The sequence below is a fragment of the Lacerta agilis genome, chromosome Z (genome assembly GCF_009819535.1).
Source record: "Lacerta agilis isolate rLacAgi1 chromosome Z, rLacAgi1.pri, whole genome shotgun sequence".
Lineage (NCBI taxonomy): Eukaryota > Metazoa > Chordata > Lepidosauria > Squamata > Lacertidae > Lacerta > Lacerta agilis.
Genome location: NC_046331.1, coordinates 25,580,290 through 25,597,598, shown reverse-complemented (window position 1 = coordinate 25,597,598; position 17,309 = coordinate 25,580,290). Strand labels below are relative to the sequence as shown.

Genomic DNA, 17,309 nt, shown 5'->3' with positions numbered 1-17,309 from the left:
GAAGGCTTGCAGAATGGCTGGGATAAAATCAGTTAAAACAGGACAGTCCCTGCTTACAGAATCATAATCTAAAAGACATGACTCAAAGGGGGAAAGCGAGATACTGACTTGAAGCAAACTTTTTACAAGCCATTATCCATAACATTAAGCAAAATGCAAAAACATATTTTCTTATGCTATTGACATTAAGTATGAAGAGTCAATTGCATTGTTTTAGTACAATAACTCTAAGGTCAAGAACAAAACAATGTGTTTAACAGTAATGGTAATGTTGGTCAGTGTTGACGGCCTTTAAATGAGATTGTAACTACCTTACTTTCTAAAATGAAAGTTTAAAGATCTGCTGTTCTGCTGGGAGATGAAACAATATATTGTAGTATCAGGTGATATTATTCAGGCATGACATGATGCTGTTATGGAAATGGTTCCTTCTTAGCAGAACTGTCCATCATTCACCCACTTGTGGCAAGTTTTTCTACTCTATAACTGTAAAGTAAAATGCATAAATCTATGAGCTGGTTTACAGTATGTAATCAAAAGTGCCTTCATCCTCTTTACCATTTACACACACTGCCCTATAGTAGGGCTGGCCCTGCTTGAGTTCAAAGAAGCCCCCATGAACCTCAGCATAAAGACACTCTGCACATCAGTTGCTACTGGTCGGGCTGATGGCTGCTCTTTGCCACATGCTACCTACTTCTCCTTCTCAGGTCAAGCTCCCCTCACCAAAGCTCAGAAAGTTCCAACTCATTTCAAAGCAAGCCGCCTCCCTGCTCTGTTCTTCTTTATTGATTTACATTGCTGAGGCCCAGAATGAGGAAAAACTAAGTAAAGAAATGACCACCCATTACTTCTATCTCAGAAAAGGAGTTGGTGGTGATGTGGTCTAAACCACGGAGCTTCTTAGGCTTGCTGATCGGAAGGTCGGTGGTTCGAATCCCCATGACGGGGTGAGCTCCTGTTGCTCTGTCCTAGCTCCTTCCAACCTAGCAGTTCGAAAGCATACTAGTGCAAGAAGACAAACAGGTATTGCTGTGGTGGGAAGGTAAACAGCGTTTCTGTGTGCTCTGGCTTCTGTCATTGTGTTTTGTTGCACCATAAGTGGTTTAGTAATGCTGGTCACATGACACGGAAAGCTGTCTGTGGACAAATGCTGGCTCCCTTGGCCTGAAAGCGGAGATGAGTGCCACACCCCATAGTCAAGTTTGACTGGAATTAACCGTCCAGGGGTTCTTTACCTTTACCTGCTATCTCAGAGCTACTCAAATTTCAACCTCAAGCTGTTATTCACAGCTCACATTCGTTGTCTCATTTGATAACCGGAGTTTTTTATTTTACTTTACAGCATCCAGAGAATGCCTATCTAGGAGAGCTGAGGAACCAGTGGCATTCCATATGTCACCACACTCCAAATTCTATCAACTTCATCTATCTTGGGCAATGGTCAGGTGTAGTAGGGGTGGAGTCCAGCAACCATCTGAGGTCCACAGGTTTCTCAGTCCTGCTGTAAATGCATGGATATTGGAAGGCAACACAACACCCTGAATAATTTAGCTTTAACTTCCCAAAGACAAAAGAGTGGGAAGCTCTTTTTTTATCACAATGGATAGAATTCAGAATGTTTACACACAATAAGCTTCTCAAGCATTAATTAGTTGTTTGTTTGCTTGCTTGCTTGCCATGGGTATTACTGTGGGAAATGGAACAGCATGGTTAGTAGGTTTATCAGACATGGATCCCAATCTTATGCAAGTTTATTTAGAAGGAAGTCCCACTGAGTTAAATTAGACTTATTGTCAAATAGATGCTCATAGGATCACAGCCATAGTCTAAAACCATAACTACACTGACTTGGGAGTAAGCCTCAATGAACTCAGTAGGATTTACTTCAAAGTAAACTTAGGTACCTAGGAAGTTGCCTTATACTGTGTCTGATTATTTCACTATCTAGCTCAGCATGGTCTACACTAGCCAATGTGGTACCCTCCACATATTGGTGGACTACAGTTCTCATCATCACTAACCATTGGCTGTGCTGGTTAGGCCTGGTGTGAGCTTGAGTCCAACAACATCTAGAAGGCGCCACAACATACTAAGGATTAAACCTGGGACCTTCTGTATGCAGAGCAGGTGGTCTTCCATGCTTGCATAAAATTGGGTTCTGTGTCTGGTATTTCAAGAAGCTTCTCTTTTGTCAAGTGATGAGCTTTCCAAAACAGCAATGCTTATTATTCTCTTGACATTTTCCTGTTCACTTCAATGCACCTTATATAAAATAAAGTTTTAAAATGTATTCCTACTATAAATGCGTTTTCCTGCGTTTTACATCATTTTTGAGCATACTGACAGCAAAGACAGACTCCTAATCACTGATTGCTCATGGCTTCAAGAAATTGAAAATCTGAGCAGCAAAGCACCAATTATCCTCCCAGTGAAGTGCCTGTGTGCAGATCATCACTGATTCCTGAAACAATCAATCTCATTATGCTTCCCTGCTAAGCACCAGCCATCAATAGGATGTCTCGATTTTTTAATCATAGTGCAACCTATTAAAATACTAACATAACCACATGCCAGAGTGTTCTGAAATGCCACCTTAAAGGAACCAGCCTCTGTCGATGTGCAAAATTTGATTGCCATCATAATTTCTCATTAATGAGTACTTATTCCTCCCATGATGGGGGACCATTCAAACATGTCAATTCCCTTTCCACCATCACCAGTCTGATTTGATAGCATCCTGAAAAAAGCTTCTCTGCTCTATTCAGCTAAATGTGTAAACTAGCACATAATGATAAATGATGCTCAAGACTTGGTGCAAGATACAAGTGCCACCAAGCTCCTTTGAAAGACCGATCAGATTCTCTGAGTCCCTGGGAAGAGAATTTGGCAACCACTGTGCTTTCCATAAATAGAGTTAGAGTTCCACAACCATGATACCTCTCCAGTAACAGTTTGGGTAAATTAAGCAAAACAGCAAAAAAATAATCTATGCTCATTTCCCTCTGATACCCTTTCTGTGCTATGAAGGAACACAAGCTGTCAAGTTATTTCCTAGAAGAGTCAAGGTCAAAACGGATGCCTAGCAGAGCAACTTTTATTGCTAAGCACAGTCTAGAACAGCTGTATAGCTGACTGCCTCAGTTCGGTAATAGTATTGTGTAGAACTAGAAAAGCAATGTCAATAGCTTAAACAAGGAGTCAACAAACTCTTTAGGCCAATTGGAATTTTTCATGTTGTAAGTGCCACTTCCCCTGGTTCCTTCTCCTTCCCTTTCCCCAATCAGTCCCTCTGCCACCCTGCCCTAAAGACAGAAAGCAACAAAGCGAGCAGACATGCAAGTAGCTTTTCCAAGGAATCTGGTTAAAAGTGGGATACAGTAGAATTAATCTGAGCTTTTAAAAGCTCAAAGAGCTGAAATGGAACATTGAAGAGTATCACTTTTCCAATTTCCTCCTTCAGCTCTATGCATTTTTCAAGGGAGAAAGAAGTAACCACCCTTACCGCCTCATGACCAAGGGGGGCAGTGAGGGGAGAAGATGCAGAGGCTTCGTGGGTACGAGGGGAAGACTTCAGTGTCATCATGTTTGTGACCTCTGACTTAAGCATTTGAAAGAGAAAGGGGTGTACCTTTTCTTTCTGTTTTATCAGAACCTTTCCCTCCGATGGGTGAGTAAGTTGTGTCCAGGAACTCTGTGCCTTTGCTTCCTTTACTGACTCCATTTTCATAAAGCTGCCCTTCAACAGGCTGTAGCTGCCAAGTTAGGCCAAATAAATGTACTGCTGTTAAACGAGAGGGTGAGAGGAGAAGAAGAAAAAAGACGCACAATTAATTTATGCCCACCTTTATTACATGAAGAAAAAAAGGTAGTGGGGAAGCTTTTTGCAGAAGTCAATTATTGTGTTTGGAATAAATTGGAATTCTAAGTATGCTAATTTCACCTTAAACTAAATGTTTAATTAGTTTCCACACTTTTCTTTTGGAGATCAGCCAATACTAGATGATGAATTTCCTTGGCAATTAACAAAAATGCTTGCAATTCAAGGGACAAAGGCTTTGTAAGTTATATATTGCATGGAAAGTTGTAATGCTGAATGTGTGGGTGAAATTACACACTCTACTGCAACCTTTTCAAACCTGGAAGCTGTTTCGCCTATGCAAATTGAAGCTAGTAGGGCATAGTATGCAGTAAAAAGGTTTGGGGAGGAGTGGAGGAAGGATGCTTAACCCTCCCATCACCCACTACTTCTCTCCTCACTACCACTCCCTTGTACAAGTAACTCTCCTGCCAACATCTAAAACATAGGTTTGGAATCGGGGACAATAAGAGGCAAGAGAAGGGTTAAGCAGTGTTCTCTTTTCTAAAGCTTCTGAGCTTCAAATCCCGGCCCTGGTTTAAACAGTAGAAGCAGAATCTGCACTTTCATCCTGCAGTAAACTGATTAAAATGTTCAGAATTAGAGTGGGAAATGTAACCACCTTTTAAAAAATGCATGCATATAGGTTTATCGGTAAGGTAAAGGTAAAGGTAAATTACCGGTAAGTTTTCCAGCCTGTGGTTCTCCTTTTCCATGTCAGTTTGACATTTATTAAAATAATAAATAAGTCCTCACGAGAATTCATTGCTATTTCAGTGCAAATTTATCCTAATATGCACGTGTTTGTATTAAATTTTGCCTAATACACATTTTTTTGCAAATCAATTTATTCCTAAAACAATGTAGGTTATTTGTATGTTATTTTCACAAATATGTGCATTTTGGTACACATTACTTGGTTGGAAAATTGCACAGCTCAGAAATGTTTGAATTTCAAAGGATGGCTGTGTTACAGGTCTCTTATAGTTTCAGAAAATGTGAATTAGGTAGGTTTACCTTTAAATGCAAACTGATGGAATTTATCCCTTATCCTTGGGTAAAGGTCAAAACAAAATAAAAAATTCCTTCAGTAGCACCTTAGAGACCAACTAAGTTTGTTTTTGGTATGAGCTATCGTGTGCATGCACACTCCTTCAGATACAGCTTGGGTAAAGGTATTATTTTGGCTACTTTTTGCAGAATACAGAACCCTTGAAAGCTGTCTTCCTAAGGCTATTAATTTCAGATGATTCTGGGTATACTGGCACACAACAAACCCATTTATCCAAAGGCTGCCTAGTTCCAAGCTGAATGTTGCTGCTGCTTCTCCATGTCAATATGTCTGGAAAATGTGAGGTGGAGAGGAGGGTGTGTGTGTAATTCCCACAAGAAATCTCACCCAAATTAACAGTTCTTGAGTCCAAAAGGCTCTGAGAGAAAGTGGTCACTGAAATATCCTGGCTTCAAGAATTGCAATTCTGGCAGTGTTGGGGTTTTTTTTCCTGGGGGGACGCAGAGGTATGCATACCTCTAAACATTTTGTGAATCTAAGTTTGGCCTCATTGAGGGGCAGTATTTTAATATGAGTAGGAAAATGAGAGTACCCCTAAACATTTTTAAAGAAAAAAGTACGGTATGTGTGTATCCAGAATGATCCTCAAGTCCAGCCCTATGCGAAGTTGTTCATTATGATGAATTTATTTAGTTTCAGTACTGACACAGAATAACAGTCTATGCTTCTCTGATTTGTCCTTGAAGAAGAATAAATATGACTAGCTGGTTGAAGCCAGCAAATGAAAAACAACAAAAGAATGAATGTTGCCATGCCAAGCTAACCCAGGAGATGACTTGTTCTGCAAACCATTTCATTTCACAGCAGAGGCAGACTGATAGGTTTGTTTACTGCAATAAGCTGAGAGGGAATGGAATGGAGAATCCTGGAATAAGGCTGCAGGTATTTAGAACACCGAACAGGAACTTCCACTGCAACTTCTTGTTGCACATTCCACATCTAAAATAGAAGATTGTTCCCCTTCCCGGGGGGGAGGGGGGGGGGTTGCAGGCAGGCCATGTGCTCTCCCCGTGTGTAGTGGGGGGAGGGCATGGTGATGACACCTGCGTCACTGGAAGTCCTGGCCATGTCACGCCCCACAGCCAACAAATCCGGTCAACCGTGCGTGTGGCTTACCCAATTTAAACCTCCGCGCGGCCGAGGCCTCCTATTAGCCAGAGTGAGGCAACCACCTCAGGCAGTAGGTTGTGTCATTTTAGGGGGTGAAACTAAAATGACACAACCTACTTGCCTGAGGTTTTTCGACATAAGGAATTAAAATCTGCTTTTATTTTTGTGACTGGGCAACATTTAACGTGGCAAGTCTACATCTGATGAAGAAGCACATAAACTGTTTTCAGAAAACCAAAGAATTTTAATTTTACCTTCTGAAAATGTCAGGTAATGCTTAATAATAATAGTAATAACAACAACAACTACAAGTACTTGGCAATCATTTTAATTATTTCTTTGCAAAATTTAAATAAAATGCACATTTTACTTACCAAGCAAAATTAAATTGTTCTAATTTAACCAAAGTATCTTTTAAATTCCCCTCATTTTTTTGGATTTTGGAAGCTGAAAAATTCAGCACACCCTACTGAGGAAGAATGTTGTTTTAAAACCCAGCCAGATGGGTGGGGTATAAATAATATGTTGTTGTTGTTGTTGTTGTTGTTTGTTGTTTGTTGTTATGGCACCCCATTCTTGAGAGCAATGGATGACCTCAAAGTGCATATGGCTTCCTAAGCTAATACTAGCAACATTCTCAGTGCCAAGTGGAAAATAAACTAAATTGTCTCAGAAACTAAAGTCAATTCATAGGTAAATTTATGGCAAAGATGTCACCCAAACTCTATTGCTTTATTAAAAGTCATTATCTGAGACTGCAGAGGAAGGCGCTGATACAATGCTAGCATCTGGCACAGGCTTAGCTACTGGAAGTTAGGAAGATGCCTTATAATGCTGGTGTGTGAAACCTTTGGTCCTCCAGATGTTGCTGGACTACAGCTCCCAACAGCCCTAGCTATTGGTCACATCAGCTTAGTATGATGGGAGCCATAGTTCAGTAACATCTGGAAGACCACCCCCCCACCCCCCCACTATAAAGGATCAGATCACTGGCCCATCTAGATAAAACACTGCTCACACCAAGGACTTCCTGTTGCACCTACAAAGGTATCAGCAAATATCCTCTCAATAACCCACAATGCTCAATATTCCTGCTCATTTCCTGTTTGAACTGTCTTAGCCTCTCCTACATTGAACATGCCCCCTTAAACCTGGTCATATTTCATGGATGGCAGAACTGAGCTCCGTTAGTGGCTGATGTAGGTACTCTTTTAGATGTTGCAGCTGTTTTATTTTGCCAGGATCACATGACAGCCATTTTGTGCAATGCTATGCCCCCACGACAGGGCCCTTTCCTTCTAACTAATAAGTTCTCATTCTTTTTACCATTTCCTTTGAAGTTAAGTCCCTGCCTCCATCAATGAAATGTATTGAAATGGAATGGGCAACGTGGAAGTTGTTTAAACCAAAGGGTAGGATAGTAAATATTTTAAATGAAAGAATGAATGAATACATTATCAGACACTGCTTCATTTTTATGGATTATTTTTCCAACCTCACCCCCCCCCCCCAAGGCATGGATGAAATTTGGATGGTGAATTGCAATGTTCGGTTTTTCATCCGAACCAATCCGTACTGGTGATAATCATTTTATTTGTGCATTGGCAGAGCACGCATAAGTGAGATGTGATGAATCCCATCCTCTGTTCCTTCCAGGTCAAGAAGGACCTGTGTGCCAGTGATTGTGTGTCATTTTTACGCGCCTAAAATGGTAGCTGCTTGTAATTATAAATCTATCTATGGGTGTCACTAGTTTTGTACAATTAAAGTAGATTAAATTGCTCTGCTCCTCTGGTACAACAAATATACCTTTAAAAAAAGAAACATACTTTTTGTGGCTAGGAATGTGATAGGGAAATGCACTAAAAACTGCAAGATTAATGGATTGTTAATAGGAAAACATATAAACACCCTGGAAACAAATAAGGACGAATGCTCAATAAAAACTAGACATTATCTGACCTCCGTGTAAGCTTTGTGCAAGCAAAGCAGGATGAATGCTCAAGAAACAGGTCAGCTGGAAAAGCTCTGTTTCCATCCATATATATTTTCTTCAGTAAACTCACCCTCCCCTCTCCTGAAGTATGAGTGTATTGCCTACACATAGTTTTTTCACATCATAAGGACCAGGCCTCTACATAAATGAGAACAGGGAAAGGAAGTAGGCAAAGTCATGCTTCCCTCAACAGAGAAGCTCTCAGCTTCATAGGAGATGACAGAGGCCAATGCAACCCTATGGATGAAGCTGTAGAATCTACTTGGGGTGGCTCCATCTTCCATAATGCCTTCACTACTCATATAAGTGAAGTGTTGCATAGGCAATTCCTTTATTAGTAACCCCTAAATTTTATCTGTTATCTTAAGATCTGAGTGAGTTGGTGGGCTGTTACTCTTAATGTGGCGATCAAGGTAGCCAGACACATAGAAACTTAAGAAGCTGCCTTAAACCAAGTCAGACCACTGATTCAACTAGCTCTGCATCACTTGGCAGGGGATCTCCAGGATTTCAAGCAGGGTTCTCTCCCAGTCCCACCAGGAGACACTGCGGATTGAACCTGGAGCCTTCTGCATGTAAAGCAGATGCTCTACCTCTTAGCTATGGCCCTTTCTCTACAAGGTATGAAAGCTCAACAACTGAAGTATGTAACTGCATTATGCTGCTTTTTATTGTTTAATGAAAAGAAAACCTTGGCATGTGTAGATAACATATTATTTATCTTTCAAATGGTGTCATATATTTGGGAAAGAGACCTGCAAAACTGCACAAGGGTTATGGTTCTCTCCATAGTAGTAGTGCATTTTTTATTTTTGCAGATTACATTTTGTAAACTGGATTAACCCACCATCTGCTACAAAGCCAATGATTAAATTGAATTTATTCTTATCTACCTTCTGTGTAAGCACAGCTTGTCAACTTGTGTTCTGCAAAGTTTGGCAGCGAACAAAATATGAAGCTTGGCTGAAACACAAGAGACTCCCTACAGTGGATCCATGAATTAAAAATAAATCATAAATCAGTGCAGTATGTATTTATCAAGCCAACGTGACTTGTCTTCCAGGTGAGTGGAGGAGATGGAACCGGTAAGAAGAGTTTCCAGATGAACAGCCTGGGCCAAGTTGTCCAAATGAGTTCTCCTGGCAAACCATATTACATTTTCCTTAAACTAGGAATTATAATTGGGAAATATCACGGAAAGGCTGGATTCTTGCAAACTAGGTCTGCTTGTTATTGAATCAGAGGATACTTTGCCCAGATCTCCTCAAACCTGGGAGCCAGCCCTGCATAAGATGAGCCCTGTCGCATCAGGCCAAAGACTATCTAGTTCACTACTGTAATCTTACAGTGGCCAACTACATCTAGACACCGGGAAGGCCAGAAGCAGGACCTGAGCACAACAGTACTCTCTTCCCTTGAAAATCCAAGCAACTGGTATTCAAAGGCAAATTGCTGCCTTCAACTGAGGCAGAACACAGTTATTGTGGCTAATAGCCAGAGGGCTTATCTATACTTCCTCTTGTTCCACTGCTTTCCCCTCTAACCACTTTCTCCACTTCATGCATTATTTTACATAGCTCTATCATGTCCCCCTGGCGTGCTCTGGTCCATGGGGTCACAAAGAGTCGGACACAACTGAATGACAACAACAACAATCATATCCCCCCCTTACTTTTTTCTTGGAATTTTTTCTTGGCCATGGTCTAATCCAGAAATTCCCAACTTGTGGTGCACAAGATTCATTCAGGTGGTGTGCAACATGTCTTTGAAGAATGTTAGCTCAGTTTTCTTCTAAATCCACCCAAATGGATAGTCATCACTCCATCATGTGGGAGTTTACTCCACTATTGAGCTATGTACACTGTGAAGTACTTTCCAGTTTGTTTGTTTTTAAATACAGATAAAATAGCAAACAGCATATTCCACAGAGAAGACTAAGGAGATTCTAGTTGAAACAGTGTGTCGCTTTCTCCAAAGGCCATCAAGGGACTACTGAAAAGTTGCCAGCAACTAAGGGAGAAAACTTCTCCATTGGGAGCATTTGGCTCAAAATGGTGAAGAGAATCTGATGAAGTGCAAAAAAGAGGTGAATTATATTAGGAAATTATTCAGATTTTTTGGCGGGGGGTGAGGCATACCTGTTATCATGGTGGAGAGAGCTACTAGCCATGGTGGTTGTGCTCTGCCGCCATAGTTGGAGGTAGTAATGCTTCTGAATACCAATTGCTGGAAACCCCACGAGGGGAGGAGTTCTGCCCACAGCCAGCTTGCAAGATTCCCACAGGCATCTGGTTGGCAAGTCTGAGAACAGGACACTAGACTACTGAAGATGAGAGGTAAAATGAGACAGGCTTGCGAAGAACCATGGGTGTCTGCCTTTCCTGCTGTGACAAGCTCTTCTTCCCCCTGGTCTCCCAGGACAAGGAGAGGCATGAAGGAGGAGGAGCAAAGGCAGGCACACAGGCACACTCTCAGATTGCTTGGGGAAAACCCCAGAGAGGAGGGGACTCTTCTTCAAGTTACAAGAAAGCAGATTCCAACTAAATATCAGGAAGAACTTTCTGAAAGCAGGAGCTGATCGAGGGCTTTTTTGTGTGAAGAGAAGATTCATAAATACAATTAGTGGGCACTAGCTGTAGGAAGTTGCTCTAGTTTGCAGAGCACATTTTCCCCTCGCATAGCTCAGCTGCTATGGTCCCTTGTGATATTCCATTATTACAAGGTTACATTGCCGTTATTGACCTTTATTGAGACGAACTGGGAAGAAGATCTTTCATCTAATTGCTATGCAACTAATTGAATTAAACACTGGCAGCCTATTCAGTACAGTGTGGTAGACTGGGTGCTGACGTTGGACAGGAAGAGCAATGTTTATTGGAAGACCTTGGGCCAATAATTATCTTATTAGGCAAGTATGGGCCAAGAACAATCCCCCGATATAAGCCATATCACAGGATGGTTATCAGACTAAAAAGGGAAAGGCTATGTATTTATTTAAACATATACCAGTATATTGCTCTCAGCTTTCAGGATAAATCAGATGTGGGAAACCTTTGGCCTTCCAGATATTGTTGAACTACAATTCTGGAGAGCTCTAGCACACATGGCCAATGGTCAGGGGTGTTGAGAGTTGCACTGCAACATCTGGTGGGCCAAAGGTTCCCCATTTTTTGGGATAAATGTGATTGTTCTAAACCAATGTGATGGCCTTCAGACCCAGCCACACTTCCAACTCCCTTCAGACCCAGCTAACATAGCCAGCAGTTGCAGATTGTGGGAGTTGCAGTTCAAAACATTAGGAGAGCATCAAGGTGAGGAAGACCCTTGCAAACATATGCACTGACCCTTTCTCCAAGTGTGCCATTCCTGCAGTATCCCAACATAAAGTTCACTTTTGGGGTGTACTCAGGGACACCAGCAAATGCAGCCGCCTCAGCACTTAACTGTCAATTGCACCTCTACCCACATATAGTTCCTAGGAAGTAAACTCTGTGGATATATCCACAGGGCTTTCCTCCAAATTAAATGCAATGATGGCCTTATAGCCTATGCTATTTGCTGGGATGATTGAATATTTGCAGTGGTGCTGGGCTTAAGGCTCAAAGGCCTAAGACCAGTCATGGATCAAGCACCAAGTGATGATTTGTTAGGAGATGACAGATCTGTGTGGAGCTCCCTTGCGTGTTGTTACAAATGAAAGACAACTGCCTTTTGTTTGTAGTTTAGGCAGCTTCTCAGTGAAGCACCTCCATGCCCTGGACAGACTGCTTACTGGTCACTGGATTCTCCATGGATGGGTAGGGGTATAAGAGTGCTTCCTGCCTCAGTTGTGTCTTGTCTGAACAACAAGGTCTTCCTGAACTCTGATGTGGTTGTATTATTTTTATGGTTATTTTTTGGCCCTGTCTCCTGGTTTCCATTCCAGACTTGCTCTTTGGTTTTGATTACTAGATTCTCCCATGGCTACTGGTTCTCAGCGCATGGCTCACCCATGACCCAGCCTTGAAGTGACTATCCACCCTGCAGCAGTATCCAGGAGCTCCTGGTGAAAAAGTTAAGTGCCAAACAACTAGGGATGAGGGAGAGATTCAATTCAGTTCACATTTAAGGGTGAGCCTACCTAAGTTGCACTTCCCAAAACAATACAAGAACTGAAACACAGTAATTGCTTGAAATCCACACTTCTCTGAGTTCAGCGATGCACCTCTAGCCAAGTAACTAGCATTTACTAATGCTTGCATAAAAACCACGCATTTTAGTGAAAATAACCTACACAATTGCATTGTTTTGGGGGATAGCTTTGCAAAAATGTGTTTAATGAGCTAAATTGCTTACAAAAGTGTGTATTAGGAGAAATAAGCAATAAAATCCTGATGAATTTTCATGAGGACTTAATGGAAAAATATTGCAAGCTGATGTGGAAATGCGGAAAATTGAACTTTGGGACTGGAAAGAATGAGTAACTGGGAGAAAATGAAATTGTCAGATTCGCCTATTCCTACACCATCTTTGGCATTCCCTAACCCTATCCTGTTGTCTTTGTCCATGGAGTTCAAAGCTACCAACAGGAGTCTGACCAAACTCCGGGAAGCAGTGGAAGACAGGAGTGCCTGGCGTGCTCTGGTCCATGGGGTCACGAGGAGTTGGACACAACTAAACGACTAAACAACAACAACCCTATCCTGACAATGTGGCAATGAGGCACCACCATTTCAAAGGCCCTACAGTAGAATCCATAGAATGTTTGAGCTCTGCAATTCATTTCCAGCTCCACTTAACAGGTATGTGGAGGATAAACACTCATTGCTGGTGGTCATTTTGCCAAGCATAGGATATGGTGTGTAAAGTACAATCCTTATGCAGGTGTACTCAGAAATAAGTTCCACTTAGTGCAATCCTGTGTAGGTTTACTGGGGGGGGGGGGAGTCCCACTGCAATCAATTAGGCTAACATCTCAGTAAGTGTGTTTATGATTGCAGTTTTGGATGATTAAACCAGTCAGATTTATTCACTGAAAATCTTTTGATTGGTTAAAGCGTTACTGGTTGATTGGATAGCAGCGGATCATGTTGTTGTTGTTTTAAAAAATGAATTATTTAAAATTACAAGTATTTACGAAAACAGAAGGTTATAGGTGCCTTGCCATACAAAATGGAAAAAACTGCTTCTTCTAAGGTAACCTTTGCTCTGAAATGGGTGCACAGCATCTAAACATTATGGGCTGGATCCAGACTTAGTCATACTCAAGGACATAGGAATCCCACTGGATCAGGCCAAAGGGAAACCTAGTCCAGCATCCTGTTCTCACAGTAGCCAACTGCTTAGTAGAAATCAATGACTAATTCAGTGGGTTTACTCTAAGTAGAATTAAGTGTCAATCCAGCTCAAATAAAGCCTGTCTTTTAGTTTAGAGTGATTGTTTTATTCTTATGAAAATGTATCCCGATACAAACAGTCAATCAAACAAAAGCCAGATGATCAATTGACTAAGATTAGGTGATGACTTTAACAGAATGGCTTTTCCTTTCTTTTCTTTTTCGCTGTTAGCAGGACATACTCCTACTTGTGTTACCAGCCAAGGCAAATTTTTAAGATTGTGTTAGATCCACAGCATTAAAATGCTTAAAAGATTTCCACAGGAGAGACAAATTTCTCTCAGCCACAAGACAGACACATGAAAGGGATTTAAACTACAGGAAAGTAATTTGAGATCAGATAAAACATCTTAACCAAATGAGGAGTTAGCCAAATAGAGTAAGGTTGCTCAGGGAAGATGGAGAATTACTTTTCCTGGATCTTTTTCATGAAGAGCTTGGATAAAGATTTAGTTTAGGCACAGCAAATCCCGCCTCAGTTATGGGATTGGATTGAACTAGATTATCTTCAGGGTTCCTTTGCAGCACTTCAATTCTATGTCCTGACTGACTCTTAAATATTTGACTCTGAGCTATTACACATACTTGTAGCTTCTCCCCCCTCACTCAGCAGCTCTTCTAACCAGTAAACGAAAAATGTTGTGCAAGTGAATGGTGGATTTCAAACACCACATCAGTGTTGGGGAACCTCTGACACAGGGGTCAAATGTGGGTCTCCAGTGCCAACTGCTCCTTGGGACTCTCTCCAGACCATGCCTCCATCCAGACAAGATACATTATCAGAGTTGAAGGACACAATGAAGCCCACAAACACGCTCAGGGTGTGAAGCAGAGGAAAGTTCTGAGGGTCAGCAATTGGGCCCCTCAGGCTCTCCAACTCTGATGTAAAATATCAGCCACAGGGGAAGGACAAGGACCCCAGGGGTAGAAAAAATCCCCCCCTCCCCAATGCAATTTGTACTGAGAGGGAAGAACAGTGTCCACCGTTATAAATGGAGGCTTTCCTCCTGATGCAAAGAGAACGTTGGAGGAAGGGGATTTTTGATGGGACCACAGAAGGCTTAACCTCCCCCCCCCCAGGTAACAATTCTGCAAGCCCCATGGATTCTATTTAATTAGAATATTCACTGATTCATCAGGCATTATTTGAAAGATGACACCATCTGAAATACAAAGGAGAGTTTGACCTTTCAGGATGAGCTGGTCAGTGTTAGGGACTAGATAACCATTAGGAAGCAACAGGGCATTTGCTTGCCCTTTCAGAGTAGCAAGGAGGCTTTGTTAAGCACCAAGTAGCATCTAGCATACAAAACAGCATCTTCTTCCCACACCTATCAATCAGTTCTGAGGACAAGACAGGAAAAGAAGACCTAACATATACTGCCTAGGACAGTGAAGAAACGTGCTCGCAGATAGAAGTGTAAAGGTTAGGCAAATGGATCCCCATGGGTGTGAATACAACAGAAGACATTTCACTCCACAAATACTGCTTTGCTTTCCATAAGGCGTCTGCCCTTTTAATCCTCCTGGCATCTATTCTATTTCTATGAATTGAGTTAACAATTATTTATTCTCCTCTATTCTAGCATGAGGATTTCCGAAGGTGTGAGCAAATGATTAATTACGGATCAATTCATAATGACCAACCCTTTGATGCTCTCCTTTGGAGCCTATGAACAAAGCAAAGATGATGAAGCACAGCACTGCAATAACAATAATATAATCATCATCAACAACAATGGGAACCTAATTAATCTTGCACATTGAAACTTGTTTTTTCAGACTCTGTTGTGACCTACCATGGCTTGCTGTATGAGTGAACCCTACAGTAGCTGATTTCTGATCCAGCTGAAAAGTTTGCAGAAGCTCCTTTGTTTTGTCTTAAAGCAGCCCTTGCAAACCCAGTGCCCTCCAGACCTTTTGGACTATGTTCAGCCCCAGCCAGCACCATGCTGTGGAGGTGGAGGTGGGGACAATCACAATTTTGGATTAAATGACCTTGGTTCATTATTACTACAAACAAGGTTCTTGCTTTAAACATCTGCAGAAAGATGCAATGCAGTTTTGCCCTATAAAGTATGGAGGTGTATTTATGCATTACTGAAATAATGGTAACACTTACTGCAATAAAACATGATATGTTTAGTCCAATATATAATGTACACTGCTGTTATGTTTAACACGTAGTGTTGTAAGTTATCAAAACGCAGACAGCAGAAAGGACCCCTATGATTTGTTGCTGGAAAAACCATATGCCTCTGCCTCCAGATGTTTACTTTTCTGCAAATGTCCTATTCATTTGCCTGAATAGAGGGATGGCAGGGGCATGCACACAATGTTGCAATGAATGTGTGTCGGAATACGTTTCACGGATCCGCCATGGATTCATAATTTATTGGTTATTTTATGGGTTTTTTAAGGTCTACTTTTGGTATAATTGCGCGCAAAAGTGAAAGTGAAAGCATGAATGAATAGTGTGATTCACTTACAAGATTAATCCGCCTTTATTTTGTAGATCCGGTCATGTTCAAAGTTGTTAATGAGCGTTAAACTTGCTTCCCGCCTTTTTGGAGGGCAGCAACAGTGATTTTATTGGTTAAAGTACTTATGATGATGTCACGTTTGTTCCCTAATAAAAGGCAGAGGCACCCCGCTTAGGCAGGGAGAGAGTAGCACGAGATCGCACGTTCTTCTTATGTTCTTTTTAGTTGGGTTTTAGTTGAAGTCAAGTTTAGTTTAAGGGGCTAGGAGCGGGCTGGACGGGTTGGATGGGTTTTTCTTTAGTTAGAGTTAGATCGCGGAAGATCATTCGGTTTAGCCTTAGTTAGGTTTTCTTTAGGTTAGCCTAGGGTTAGGCCCGCGGAAGATATTTCGGTTTTAGTTTATTTAGTTAGCCTCGCGGAAGATTGGGCGCGCAGGGTCTTTAAGTTTAGGAGAACTTAGCTTAGGGGACGAGCCTACGCGGGTTCTGCCGAAGCCACTAAAGATACTACCGGTGTCTGTCTTCCTTTGGGGTTAACGGGGGAGTAAAGTAAAATTTTAATTTTCTGTAAATCGGTCCGCCTATTCAGAGTCAGGGTACAAATTTTATTTCACGAGGCAACGTTCTTTAAAGAAGGCAACTAGGAACTCACACACCATCAGAGTCTTCAATTGGCTTACTCATCATCCTTCAGACTGTGAGGCTTGGCCGGCGACCGTGCTCAAAAGCACGCGGAACGCTGGCCACTTTCCCCGCAACTGGTACCTCGTGCATAACCAATCCAAGGCCGTGCACGAGGAGCTCCAGCAACCATACCCCGACAAATGTGGTCTGTTCAGACCATCAAATGTCAAGCATGAAAATCTGAAGGTTATAAGATTGAATGCATTTAGAAGTGTCCCTTCAATTGGAAGCCTTGCCATATATCTCCTGAAGAGGAAGCCCCACATGCAGGTACACTGCAGGCAAATCTTCAGTGCATCCCTCCTCCACCATTTTAAGCTCTGGAACCTGAATTTGGACCAAAGCTAAGTGGCAACCAAAGTTAGGACCATTCCTGCAGCCAGTTCCTTATGCACAAATGTAACTAAAAAAGGAGGAATACAAACTGACTCTTGTTGTCAAATAAATATCCTGTTGATAGAACTTAATATCAGCTCAAGCAACAGAAGAACGGTTCCCTTAACTAGGGGAAATTGGTGAATTTGGAGGAAACTGGAGAACTACAACAATGAAAGACAGGGAAAGGGTTTGGCTAAAGCACACATAGACTGTATCTACAATGATAAATGATTCTGCACTAGCTGTTTTCACATGTTTCCAACACTGCATACTGCAGGTGGTCAAATTTCCTAAGTTCAAGGATCATATTCACAATAGATTTATTATGGAAAACCCTGATACTGCTTTATGCC

General features: G+C 41.6%; 1 protein-coding gene across 14 annotated transcripts in view; it reads right to left on the bottom strand.

Annotated features, from left to right (window-relative positions):
- Positions 1-17,309, bottom strand: part of TENM1 (teneurin transmembrane protein 1) — a 379,169-nt gene that overhangs the window by 152,293 nt on the left and 209,567 nt on the right. For 11 of the 14 annotated variants that reach the window (XM_033137208.1, XM_033137217.1, XM_033137214.1 and 8 more), the window contains one exon: positions 3,632-3,784. In XM_033137208.1, coding sequence (XP_032993099.1) covers positions 3,632-3,784 — 153 coding nt within the window. The remainder of the gene's footprint in view (positions 1-3,631; positions 3,785-17,309) is intronic. The other 3 variants (XM_033137212.1, XM_033137218.1, XM_033137221.1) reach the window with 1 other exon arrangement.